Consider the following 13,116-nt stretch of genomic DNA (forward strand, 5'->3'; position numbering starts at 1 on the left):
GTAATAGCTGTATCTCAGGATTAAAGAATAGAATTTCAATGCTTTAGCTACAGTTACTTTTTTCCTACCTTTACTATTGCAGTTTCCGATTTGTAATGAATCGTGCATTGAATCTCTTCCAAAAGATTCTCTTTGCTATTATTTAATTAAAAATTTTTGCATACATGCTCAGTAGAGATAGTAGTTTGTTTTTTCCCTCTGTTTCAATTCTCATTGATTTAGGCATCAACACCCTATTTTTATAGTAGAAAGAATTTGAAAAAATCCTTTCTTTTCCTGTTTTTGTAAATAATCTATTATAGTATTGGAATTGTGCTTTGAATGTTTGATAGAATTTGCTTGTAAATTTTTCTGGTCTTGCAGGGGTTATTTCATTTGGGAGCTCATTTATGTTTATTTTTTCTTTTGAGATGTTGTAATTTAAATTCTCTATTTCTGTTCTGTTAATTTGGGCATTGTATATTTTTGTAATTATTCATCTACTTCATTGAGGTTATCAGTTTTATTGGCATATAGTTAAGTAAGATATTTCTTTATTGTGAATTTTCTTTTTTTAATTTTTGACATTGACAATTTGATTTTCCTTAAAAAAGCAATCAGTTAATAGTTTATTTGCTTTGTAAAGTTGAAAAAAATCAGCTCCTAATATTATTTACCAATCCAGTGATTTATTTTTTCTTTTAATTTTATAAATCTCTTTTTTTGAGCCTCATAATTTATATTTTTAATGTTTAACTAGGATTAGAACTTTGTTGGTTTTCTAGGTTTTTTTTCCTTCTGAGGAGAGCTTCTTAGGCTATAGCTCAAAAATTTTGGCATGATGTCTCATAGTTGTTTTTATTTTTAACAAGATTATATGTTATTTATTTTGGGGACCACCAAATTTTTTAGAATTGAGTTATTTTTCCATTCAATTAATTTTTAATCCTTTTAAAACAGTGTATTGATATACTTGATATTTATTATTAATGATCTATTTAATAATTTCTGTCAATATTTTTGTGAGATTTTTATGCCCAGATATAGTTTGTTTTTTATGATGATTCTATGCATAGAAATGAATAGGTATATTCTTTTTTATTCCTATTCATTAATTTCCTGAGCTCTATAATATCTGCCTTTTCCAAAATTCTATTCTAGTTTCATCTTTTTTTTTTTTTGTTTGTTTCTTCTTGGTTAGATTTATCTAGTCTGAAAAGGGGTACATTGCGCTCCTGTACCATTAAATTTTACTTTTTTCCATTGCAACTTATTTAGTTTTTTAAAAAAAGTATATATGTGGTTTGCCATTTGTTAATTTGTGATCATTAGTTATGGTATGTTTCAGCACAATGTAGTTTTTTGGTATATATCTCTTTTAATCAACTATTTTTACTATAACCTTGTCTGACTTGAGTGCTATCTCAGCTAAATTATTTGCCCTGGCCTTTTACTTTTAAGTTGATGTGAATCCTCAAGTTTCAGGTGAATTTCTTGTATATAACATACTGTTGGATGATACTTTCTAATTCATTCTGCTATCTTTTGTTTTATATTTCAGTTCATTCCATCCACATTAACAGTTATGATTGTCAAATGTATATTTTCTTCTATATTATTCTTTTATCTTTTTCCCTTTCTTTGTTCCCCATCCCCTTTTTATGGAGAGTAGAATGGTGGGAGATGATAGACTTGATACAATCTACTTCTGCTCCCTGCTTCTCTTTTCTCTTCTCCCTTTCTCCTTTCTTTTCTTTCCCTTCCCATCCCTTCTCTCTTCTCTCTCTCTCTTTAGACCCCTATCACAAGGGTAAGTCCCTCCAGTCTCCTAATCATTATAGTGCTCTGGGCAGAGTACCAGTCTTGGAGTCAGGAGGACCTGCATTCAAATCTGGTCTCAGACACTTGATACTAGCTGGGTGACCTTGGGCAAGTTGCTTAACCACGATTACCTCAAATCCAGGACAATCTCCAGTCGTCCTGATCTATATCTGGTCACCCTGATGGTTCTCGAGGAGAAAGTGAGTCTGGTGACTTAGTACAGCACCCCCCCCCACTCAAGTCCAATTCACATTTTTGTCATGACATCACCTCCCTGATGTCATGGTCTCCTTTGAGAATAAATGAAAAACATCATTTTCATAATCTACAAACTTTGATGGATCCCTTCCTTATTCTAGCTGTTATTTCATCTCATACTCCCTTTCTCATTGCTCTGTTGAGTTGAAGCATCATTCAGATAAGGGTGAGGTTCATGTGACTTTCACCCCCCCCTTTATTTGTATAGTCTTCTTATACAACTTGATTATGTGGAATATTAAGGTCCTGTCTCTGTCTCTGTCTCTGTCTCTCTCTCTCTCTCTCTCTCTCTCTCTCTCTCTCATTCTCTCTCTTTTCCATTGTATTCCTTTCCCTTTCTTTTCTGAAGATAATCAAAATATAATAAAAACACACTGTGGCCTGATTAACTTCCTCTACTGAACCTTGATGACTTTAAGATTCTGAGGAGGCACTTGTATTTTCTCTCTCCATTAGAATTTAAACAATGTTTTACTTGTATTGTTTCCGGAGACTGCTCTGTTTTATTTATCCTTTCATGCTTTTCTTTACTATGGTGTTTATATTTCAAAGTTTCTACACAATTCTGGTCTCTTAATAAAGATTGCTTAGAAGTCCCATGTTTAATAGAAGTCCTTTTTATATTTATACGATTGTACTGAGTTTTTCTTGATGAGTCATTCTTGGCCTTTATGTTTTGCCTTTTTGGAATCATATTCTAAATCCTTTTCTCCTTTGTAGTAGAAGCTACCAACTTTTAAAAATTCTGTTTCTCCCTGATAATTGAATTCTTTCTGATTGCTTTTAGTATTTTTTCTTTGACCTGCAACCTCTGAATTTTGGCTCTAAAAGTCCTGGGAATTTTCATTTAGGGGAAATAATAGTTGGATTCTTTCAGTTTTTATTTTTTTTTGTCTAGGTCTAATAGATTTGGCTAGTTTTATTTAATTTTTTCTTGAAAATGATATAACATTCTTCTCTTTTTTCAGTCATAGTTATCAGGTGTTCCACTGATCTTTAAATGATATCTGATTGATATTTTTGTGACAAGGTCAGTTGTTTTTAATGAAATATCTTGTGTTTTCTCTCATTTTTTTCACCCAGGCTTTCGATTTTTTAATATTTCTTATTTTCTTAGGGAGTCATCAACATTTTTGGTTTATTCTAATTTTCACAGAGCTTAATCTTCGAAAGTTATTGTACCTCTTATACTGAACTGTTAGTTGTCCTCCAGGTTTTTCCAAGTCTTTTCTCTGGTGCTTTCATTTTATTTATATTATTTCAAAAAATTGAATTCTGGTTGACTTTGTTGCCAAGCTGTATTTTAATTTGAAGCTTTGCTTTTAGATTATTTGGATTTATTTAGATTATTTAGGTTATTTGGATTATTTTGAGTTATTCTTGCCTTACAGATTTGTGTCTTGGGTACCATAATTAGTTTTATAATAAGTATCTTTTTTTTTGGTCTACTTATTCTTAAAGTATTGAGACTTTGCCTTAGTGCTAGTATCTACTTATTTCTGGAGGAAATATTGGGGCTTTGTTTGACTGTGGTCTGCCATGTTCTAGGGTCTTGTTGCCTGTTCTACAGTTGTTGAATGTTGTATTCTTCAAGTAGTACAAGACATGAACGAAGTGCCAAATCTGCCCCTTCTCTGGGGTGAACATCCCATAACTACCATTTGTTCTGCCCATGGTCAAGGCCCAGTCCTCAACCCCAGGCCCATGGGCCCTGGAACATAGACATGTGTCAATCTTCTAGCTACATTCTAAGTTTTCTCTTTAGTATGCTCTACTTAACTCAGTTCTTATGTCAGTGACAGGATGGCTGAGTGACTTTAACTCTTAATCTCCTCCTGGGAATATGTCTATGTACTCTTTTGTGATTTTCCTATCAGTCCTTATTCTGGAACTCTCCTTAGATCTGGGTCAGAGTAGTTGTTGGGAAGAGCCAAGCTGTTTCCTTTTTCTCTGCTATCTTGACTGGTTGTCTTGAAGTATTGTTCTATAGATAATTGATACTTAGCTGAATTAAGCTTGATGCAAGGTTTTTTTTTTAGGTTTTTGCAAGGCAAATGGGGTTAAGTGGCTTGCTCAAGGCCACACAGCTAGGTAATTATTAAGTGTCTGAGACCGGATTTGAACCCAGGTACCCCTGACTCCAGGGCTGGTGCTTTATCCACTACTCCACCTAGCTGCCCCTGGATCAAGTTTCTACAGAATTTTTGGACCAACTTTTTTAGCTCCTTAATTCTTCCTCATACAACGAACTTATCATAGTATTCATTAAGTTGTCTGTGAGTGATTTTTTTTTCCCAAGGGAGGCAGCAAGGTATGAAGAATTTGAGATAAACTACACAAAGAACTCAGTCTCATTTTTAAGAACTTCTACAATCAGATTTAAGCCAACTTTTAGACTAATTTCATATTATTCCCCATCATAATTCTATATTTCAGGGAAACTGAACTGCTAACTGTTCTAGGATCTCCTCCTCTGCTTTCCTACCTATATATGTTCCTGTATTCTATACTTCATGTTTTCCTTTTGAAATTCCTTTTTTTCCTTTGACACCTTCCTCCCTCTCTCTCAAATATGACTCCACAGTAATCTTCCTTAAAGCATAGCTCTTATCATGTTGACTCACCTTTTCCCTACCTAGGCAGACTCAAGTGGCTCCTTATTACCTTCAGGTTCATATATAAAAATCATTGGATTGTCATTTAAAGCCCTACCTTTCTGATCTTCTTAGTCTGTGATACAGCAGTTAAGAAGGTCAGTGCTAACTCCTGACTCTGTACTTTCTCGATGACTTTTACCCATGCCAAGCATTCTCTTTCCTCATTTCCTGACTTTATTAGCTTCTTTCAAAATTCAGCTCAAATCCTATCTTCTCTAAGATGGTTTCCCCAGATCTTTCTTCATTAGTGAGATTACCTTCCATGTACTCTCTTTATATCTTGGAGTTCTAGAGTTTGCCTGTTTTTCCCCCCCTAGAATATGTCCTTCTTGAGTTGAGAGTCCATATTTTTGCCTTTCTCTGTCTCCTAGTGCTTAGATATTGTCTGGCGGAGAGTGCTTAATTAATAATTGTTCATTGAGTGATTGGCTGCCCTGCCATCAACCCTCTCGTGTTTGCTTCTTGCTCAAATTATCCTAAAGCATTTTTCTGTATCTTCACTTTGACCCATGATATTTTATTGTACTTCTATGTGTATATGTCATATCTCCTAATATATTCAAAATTTCTTGATGATAGGATACTGTTACTTTTCATCTTGGTGGTCATGGAACTTAGCACAGAGCCTTGTATGTACATCATGCACATTTAGTATGTGTTTACTAAATTATTTTGTTGAGATCTGGATTCTGAGTATATCTCTAACCTTATGAGTGGTATAATCTTGGACGAGATATAGAATTCATAGATGGAGAGCAAGAAGGAACTTTTGTGATGGTCTTCTATCATATGTTTTTTTAAAAAGTGAGTCATTTGAAGCCTATGGAGGTTGCACTTTCCCCCTACTTCATGTGTATAGTCATCTCTGGGGTTCAAGCTTTAACATTTTATGAAATGTTTCATCTTGTGCATCAGAGTTAGTATTTTGAATGTTTTTCTTCTCTTTTGTCATGTGTATTACTGCCAGGTAGGAAAAAAAACTAGTTTTAAAAAGCTTCTATTAAGGAAAAAAAATATAGTTGATTTTAAAAATACATATTAAGGGGTCAGCAAGGTGGTACAGTGGATACAGCATTGGCCCTGGAGTCAGGAGGACCTGAGTTTAAATGCAGCCTCTCTTACGTAACTGTTTGACTTTGGGCAACTCACTTAACCCCATTGCCTTGCAAAAACAAAAAAAAAATGCATATTAAGGAAAGCATTGAGAAAAATGTACTTTTAAAAATGACCTATCACACTTCTTTTCATTTTTTGTTGAAATTGATATTTGTTCACTTAATGTTATGATTGTTAACATGACTTTCTGTTATATTCAGTAGTAGAAATCTTCTGTCATGGCCATCTCGTGCACACAATAATTTCTCAGAACATTTCCATATTGGAATTTAGCTTTTTAGTACTTTCCAGGCAAAAATGAAGAAGAAAGAGAATCAGCCAAGAGATCTGAATTCTAGTTATTATTAACAGTGTGATTCTGGGGTATTCATTTCATCTCTTTGAGTCTCACTTCTCACCTATAAAATAGTGCCTTGTTTGTAGTTGACATTTAATAAGAGAGTTTTCCCCTAATTAATATTTTTCTTTCATTTATATGTAAAGATAATTTTCAGCATTTATTTTATAAGATTTTTTTCTCCACATTTTTTCCCCTCCAACTCTCCTGTTCATCTTCATCAAGAGAGCAAACAATCTGATATGGGTTATACTTATGCAATTTGTAAGCATTTTTTTCACATTATTCATGTCGTGAAGGACATGGAAAAGGGAAAAACTACAGAAACAAAAAAAAGTGAAAATAGAATACTTTCATCTGCATTCAGATTCTATAGTTCTTTCTCTGGATGTGAATGCCTTTTTTTTAATTGTCTTGATCATTGTATTACTGAGAAAAGTTGAATTTATCATAGTTGATGCTTGCCCAGTACTGTTATTACTATGTATTCCTGGTTCTGTTCCCATCACTGAGCATCAGTTCATATGAATCTTTACAGGTTTTTCTGAAATCTGTCTGCTTATCATTTCTTATAGCAATAAGTGATTATTTTTGAAAATGATAATTAAAGAGTAAGAATAATTGAATGAGATGTATAGGTGAGAATATCATTATTAAAATTTTAAATGAACATTTATTAATTTCTCTCTTTTCCTTCAACATTTATTTATTTATTTTTTGGAAGCACCACAGTCCACTGGAGCATTTTATTTGTATATATGCTTTATACTCTTAGAAAAAGAATCCCAGGATTTTTCCTCCTGTGTGTTTTCCTCTTGCTTCCTCATGGTCCATGATGCCAGCTGAGGTTGTAAGCACAATGAACACAAACTGACGGGATGGTAGCATATTATTCTGCCATTTTTCCAGATCTTCCAATTGAACATCAAATTTGGGGCTGATTACACCACACTTTTTTAATCTGCCTGTGAGGTTCACAACAATTTTTCCTGCTCTATGATCATCAGTGATCTCAAATTCGCCAATGTAACCATGCTTCATCATCACAGTTAAGAACCGGACGATTACTTTAGAGCATGGCCTAATGAGAACCTGGCGTTTTCCTCGCTTTTCTGCATTGTTGATGCTTTTGAGAGCATCTGCCAGGACATTCATGCACACCATGGTGGCGGCGCTGCAAGATGGCGGAAAGAGCTCCTTCAACATTTAAAAGAAAAATTCTTTTAACAGATATGTCCAATAAAACAACATTTTCCATATTGTCCAAAAATGTGTGTTTTGTTTTATGTCTTGAGTTCAGCACCTCTGTCAGAAGGTTGGTATGAGAGCTCATCTGTCTTCAGTCATTGCTTTGTAATGATCAGAGTTAAGTCCTTCAGAACTATTTGTCTTGTCAGTGTTATTATTATATGAATTGTTCTTCTGGTTTTCTTCACTCTGTATCAATTTATACAAGAATTTCTACTTTTCTTTGAAATTATCTAACCATTTCTTTTGATACAGTAATATCCATTATATTTGCAAAGCATGATTTGTTCAGCAGTTCCCCAAATGATGGATAATTTCTTATTCTTTGCCATCAAATAAAAAGCTGCTATAAATATTTTTATTCATTTAGGTTCTTTTCCTCTTTCTTTGATCTTGTTGGGCCTACTATAGAGATATCATTGCACCAAAGCATACAACAGGTGAGCAGCTTTTTGGGTTAGTTTCAAACTGGTTTTCAGATTGGCTAGAGCAAGTCAAAGTTCTATCAGTACTGCACACTGTGTCTGTCTGTTTTCCTGCCCCTCTTTAACAATTACCATTTTCTTTTTTTTTCTTTTTTTCTTATTTTTCTCTTTGCCAATTCAGTTAGTGAGAGATGGAGTTTCAGATTTGCCTTAAATTTTGAAAATTATTTTTGATCTAGAATTTTTTTTAATGGCTGTTGATAGTCAAATGTTCCTCTAAAAACTAGCTACTCTTATCTTTTGACCAAAAATGGGAATTTAGTATATTTGCTTGTCTTGAGGCTTGCAAACACATTTCAGGAACATGCCTTCATAGGATACAAAAGTAGCCAAACTTCCATTGAATCTCTTTTTCAGTTCATTTTGGCATCATCCTGAAGGCTAAAAAACTGGGACTCTTGCCAGTGAATAAACAATTCAAGATCTTTTGTATTCAGGGAGGAAGTCAGGTCAGATTGTGTGGAAGTGATCAGAAGAGAATAGCTAGAGGGTATGAAGGAGCCTTCCTTTTTTAATGTTCCTGTCCAAAGTGGTGTCATTTTGCTTGCTTCCCCTTTGCCTTACATTCATGTCTCCTCTTATTAGAATTGGTGGCAGTCTAGTTTTGATACAGCTGTGGATCAGTGAACTATATATTCTTTTCTTATATAAACATTGACAGAATTTCCAGTTCTTTCCAGATTCCTGAATATTTTTTATTATTGAAAATAAGGTGAAAGAATGAAACTGTCACTTTCGAAGTTTTCATTGTCATGATAGATCATACAATGAAACCTAAAAAATATGCATCCACCAAAAAAAATCTTGCAAAACATAACTCTGTATTTAATATATTTGATTTCATATATTTCCTTTGACTTCTTTGTTTTTCTCTCCTGAAGAGTAAATTAATAGTGTTCAATTTTATAGTAAAGTTTGAGAAATACTCATTAGTACTTTAACCTTTGAATACTTAAATACTCAATTATTATCAGCAATTTAACTAGTCAAGAAACACCCATTAATGTACTGTAAGTTCTACGGATACACAGACTTGCAAAACTAAGTTTTACTTATGAATATATGAAGAATGATAAGATTGAGTGTTTGACAAAATTGAATGCCCTTCTTAGATCTATGGTAAACAGACAACTTTTTTGGGTCATGGATTCCTTTTGGCAATCTGGGAAAGCCTTTGGACTCTTTCACAGGATAATATTTTATGTACATAAAATGCTTAGGAGGGAGGATTTAGGGTTGCTCCTCTTCTCCCTCTGAACTCCAGTGAAATTGCAAGTCCTTTCCTGTCCTGTCAGCTGGGTGGTGTATTGGTTAGAGCTCAGGGCCTGGAGTCCGGAAGACATGAACTCAAATGTGGCACCCCCCAGATTAAGCTCATCGTATCTACTCTCATTACCATGCAGCTCAGATGGGTATGAGAACCATGATTTCATTGCTAGAGGACATTCCCAGGTGAAGAAATTCACTTCCAATACAAGTTGCTATCTCCTTTATAATTTGTAGCATCAGAGTGAAAAATTAAATTACTTGTCTGAGATCCTATGCCCAGGATGTCAGGGAGCCCCCCTGAGCCCAGATCTTCCTCATTTTCACTTCCCACCTTTAAGTTGTTGCCCCAGTCTCTCAGAGACAAACCATCTCTATTCTGCTCCTGCTATCACCCTCCTCACTCCTTATACCTAGACTCTTTAATGGCCTGCTGCTAGGTCTGCCTGCCCCAACTTCTCCAGTTCATGTCCATTTGCCTTTTGGTTGTCACCCTGATCTTCAGAATCCCATGTTTTGACTGTTTCAATACCCTCACTACTCAATAAACTCCAGTGGTTTTCTGTTACCTCCAGGAGCAAATATAAAATCCTTTGGTGTTCAGAAGTCTCTGAACCTCTTCCTCTACTCCCCTTGCAGTCCACTGACACTGGTCTCCCAGCTATTCCTTGACCAAGACCCTCCATTTCTCATCTCCAGGTGTTTTTCACTGACTGTCCCTTCTGCCTGGGATACTGTCTCCTTTCTCCTTGGCCTCCTGGCTTCCCCAGCAGGGGCTGCCTGCCTTTCACTTTTCTTTGTGTCTCCCACAGTCAGTGAGTGCTTGGAGCAGAGTGGACTGATTTTCTGACTTTCAAGAGTCAGAAATAAGAGTTTCTTATTCTATTTAGGAGGGATTTAACTACAGTAAGCCAGTAAGCATCCCTATCCTATACTATCATGCTTATCACCTATCCTTTGTATACCTTAAAATGTTCTTTATTTAATCCTGGACCTCAGTCTCTTTATCTCTAACATAAGTGTGTTGGACCAGATTTCTTGGAGTTCCTTAAAGTTCTTATAGTTTAAAACTGCCTTTCTCATAATGCCACTAACATAATGCAAAGATGTTTGTCTTAGTCAACTCCTTATGCCCAACTCGTACTTGAGACAAGGAGAATAAGTTTTTATCACAAAAGAACACAATTTGGACATTTTCTTGCTTCACTTAGTTTTGAATGTTTTGACCTAACTGTTCAAAAGCAAAACTGACCTAGAAGGGTTTGACTGTTTAGTGGACAGTCTGTGGATGTTAAAATATCAGACTTTGGGTTTTTTAAACTCTAGGGAGGCAAGAAGTTAGAAAAGGGAAATGATGTTTCTTCGCATTGATTGTTAAGTCTTATGCTAAGCCAGTCTGAGAGTAAAGAAACATGCATAGGGAAAGGATAATTTGGAAGAAGTAGAGTTTGTGTCCTACTGTGCCTCATAGCTAGAATATCAATCAAGAAATAATATTTCCTTAAAGGGAGACAGATTTCCCTGGAACTTCACTAGCTCTGACTTCCCCAAAGTAGCTTTCTGGTAACCTAAAGTCCCAGGCATAGTCAGGCATTCCTCTTCCAATTTGGTAGATTTATGAAGACCGGATGGAATCCCAAGCCCTCTACCATACTTTAACTTGAAGACTCAACTAGGAAACCTCTGACCAGAGGAGCTAAGTGCCATTGTCCTTGCTGTATCAGCATCAAAGTAAATCTCTTTTGGTTAACTATTCACAAAACTTGCAGTTTTGCACCAATTTTGAACCTGAACAAAGAGAGTGCTGGCATTAGAACCTCAAATACATATGTGTTTTTAATATGTGTTTGTTCATACAACATGTACACAATGCACATGTGAATGTGCATGCCTTCAGGGATTTATTTGTGAATTCTTTTGTAGTTACTATGTGTCCTTAAAAATGTAAGGATTTTCTGTCATCTGAGAGCAGGGACTGCTTCATTCTAGTATTTGTACCTCTAAGGGTCTATCAGAGTGCCCTGCATTGTAGTTGCTTAATAAACACTTATTGATTGTTGGAGTTCCTAAATATTTCATTGTAGGTTAACTTTATATGTTGTTATTTTGATTTATATTGCTTTCTTACTTATTTCCTTCCTCCACATCTTATAACTGTTCAGGAAACACACACTTGTGTGTGTGTGTGTGTGTGTATGTGTATGCACATTATATGTACACCTATATTTCAAATATATTTTCTCATATTTTTAACTAAATGTATTTTATTTTTTCAATATTAATGCATGTGAACTATAATGTCTTTAAAGGGATAAATACAAATGTCCTATCATAAAATGGTAATTTTCAAGTTGGGTATCAAAAGCTAACTTCTTTTAAGAAAAACATTATATATAATTCTTGAACTCTTTTTATGCTATATACTATATGTATTTGTATGTATTTGGACTTTTCAAATATTCTGATTCTGTTATTCTTCCATTAGCAATAATAATGTATTATTAATAACCTTTGATGGAATTCTTCCAATTTTGATTATTAATTTGATAATATATCATACAAGTTCAGCTCTTTAAATTGCTATAATTCTTCCTTGCTTTCTTCCTCTTCTCCATTCCTCAAGTCCTTAAATAGTGTGACAGCTGTAAAGAGCAGTATTAGCGTAAGAAGCATTAATATAGAGTAGAGCATTCCAGTTTAAATAAATTTGCCATTTTTCTTGGAATGCTTTAGGGAAACTTAAAATGATAAAATCTTTAGAAAATATTGGGTTCTACAAATTACAGTGAACCTTTTATTTCTTATAATCAGATATTGCTAGAAAAGGTGGATAAATTATCTTGGCATGTCTATTTAGGAGGGATTTAACTACAGTAAGCCAATAAGTATATTTTCTTAGCAGTGTTACTTAATTGTTTATTTAGTTACAAAAAAAAGGTAGTGTTTGGATTGATGGTGGGCAGATGTTACATAGTACATGCTGATCTTTTAATGATGTTTATATTTTCTCTAAATATTTATTGAGAGTTTATTTCAAGCACTATATTCTATTTGAGATGCCTGGAGAAAGAAAATGAAAGTGAGAGAATTTGAAATAGTCTCTGAGGGATAAATGCTAATGATTATAAATATCAAATATATTTTAATATTTAAATTATGAGCCTCAAACTGTACAATATAATTAGTTATATGGAAACTAGAATGCAAAGCCAAGAGATACAGCCCCAAGACTTATTCTTATAGAAACCAAAATATTGAATTACAGAATTGTTACATTTGTAAATGAAGAATTCATGATGAGAATTCTACACATAAAATGAATAGTCTGTATTGTATAGCTACATTACAGAACTACAGTTAAATTAATTTTTGTAATATTTTTCATTTTTATTAGTGCTTTTTGTTGTTACAACTTTCTGTTCTGAGTATATGCCTCTGCCTCCTTTACTCTAGTAACTAAGATTTAAAATATTTGGCCACTTTGGTCAATAATCTTAGACCTGAAACTAGAAATACCTGATTTCAGGGGGTGCTGTGGCCAACTTGAATTGGCTTGTGAGCTGAATGTTATATTTTCAGTGTGAATATTTACACCTCTGAACTTAACAAATTCTACAAATAAATACTTGATTTATTATTAGTGATTGTCTGGACTTAAGAAAGTGATCAAAAACATGTTATTAATAAATAATAGAGTCTGCAGGGCATACATTTTTTTCCCTGAAGAGCTATTTGTTACCCCTGCTTGAGATCAGATCTGGCCCCAGACACTGACCAGATGGTGACTTTGGGCAAGTTACTTGACCTTTATCTCAGTTTCCTCATTTGTAAACCTTGTATAATATCACCTATATTCCAAATAAAATGAGAAAATATTTGTGAAGCACTTTGAAAGCCTTAAAGTGCTATATAAATGCTGGCTATTATTATTATCATCATTTCAGAGAAG

The 13,116-nt window shown here is 34.2% G+C and overlaps 2 protein-coding genes across 4 annotated transcripts in view; one reads left to right on the forward strand and one right to left on the reverse strand.

Moving 5' to 3' along the window:
• WWOX (WW domain containing oxidoreductase) overlaps window positions 1-13,116 on the forward strand; it is a 1,413,871-nt gene that overhangs the window by 36,149 nt on the left and 1,364,606 nt on the right. The gene's annotated exons all lie outside the window — the stretch shown is intronic.
• LOC141513756 (small ribosomal subunit protein uS8-like) lies at window positions 6,925-7,354 on the reverse strand. Its single transcript, XM_074223903.1, has one exon. It carries the CDS (start codon window positions 7,330-7,332, stop codon window positions 6,940-6,942), a length of 393 nt encoding a protein of 130 aa, XP_074080004.1. The 5' UTR covers window positions 7,333-7,354; the 3' UTR covers window positions 6,925-6,939.

This window comes from Macrotis lagotis, chromosome 1, assembly GCF_037893015.1.
Source record: "Macrotis lagotis isolate mMagLag1 chromosome 1, bilby.v1.9.chrom.fasta, whole genome shotgun sequence".
Taxonomy (NCBI): Eukaryota; Metazoa; Chordata; class Mammalia; order Peramelemorphia; family Peramelidae; genus Macrotis; species Macrotis lagotis.

Excerpts from the sequence above, each read along its gene's own strand:
- LOC141513756 (XM_074223903.1), bottom strand. The coding sequence starts at position 7,332 with ATGGTGTGCATGAATGTCCTGGCAGATGCTCTCAAAAGCATCAACAAT.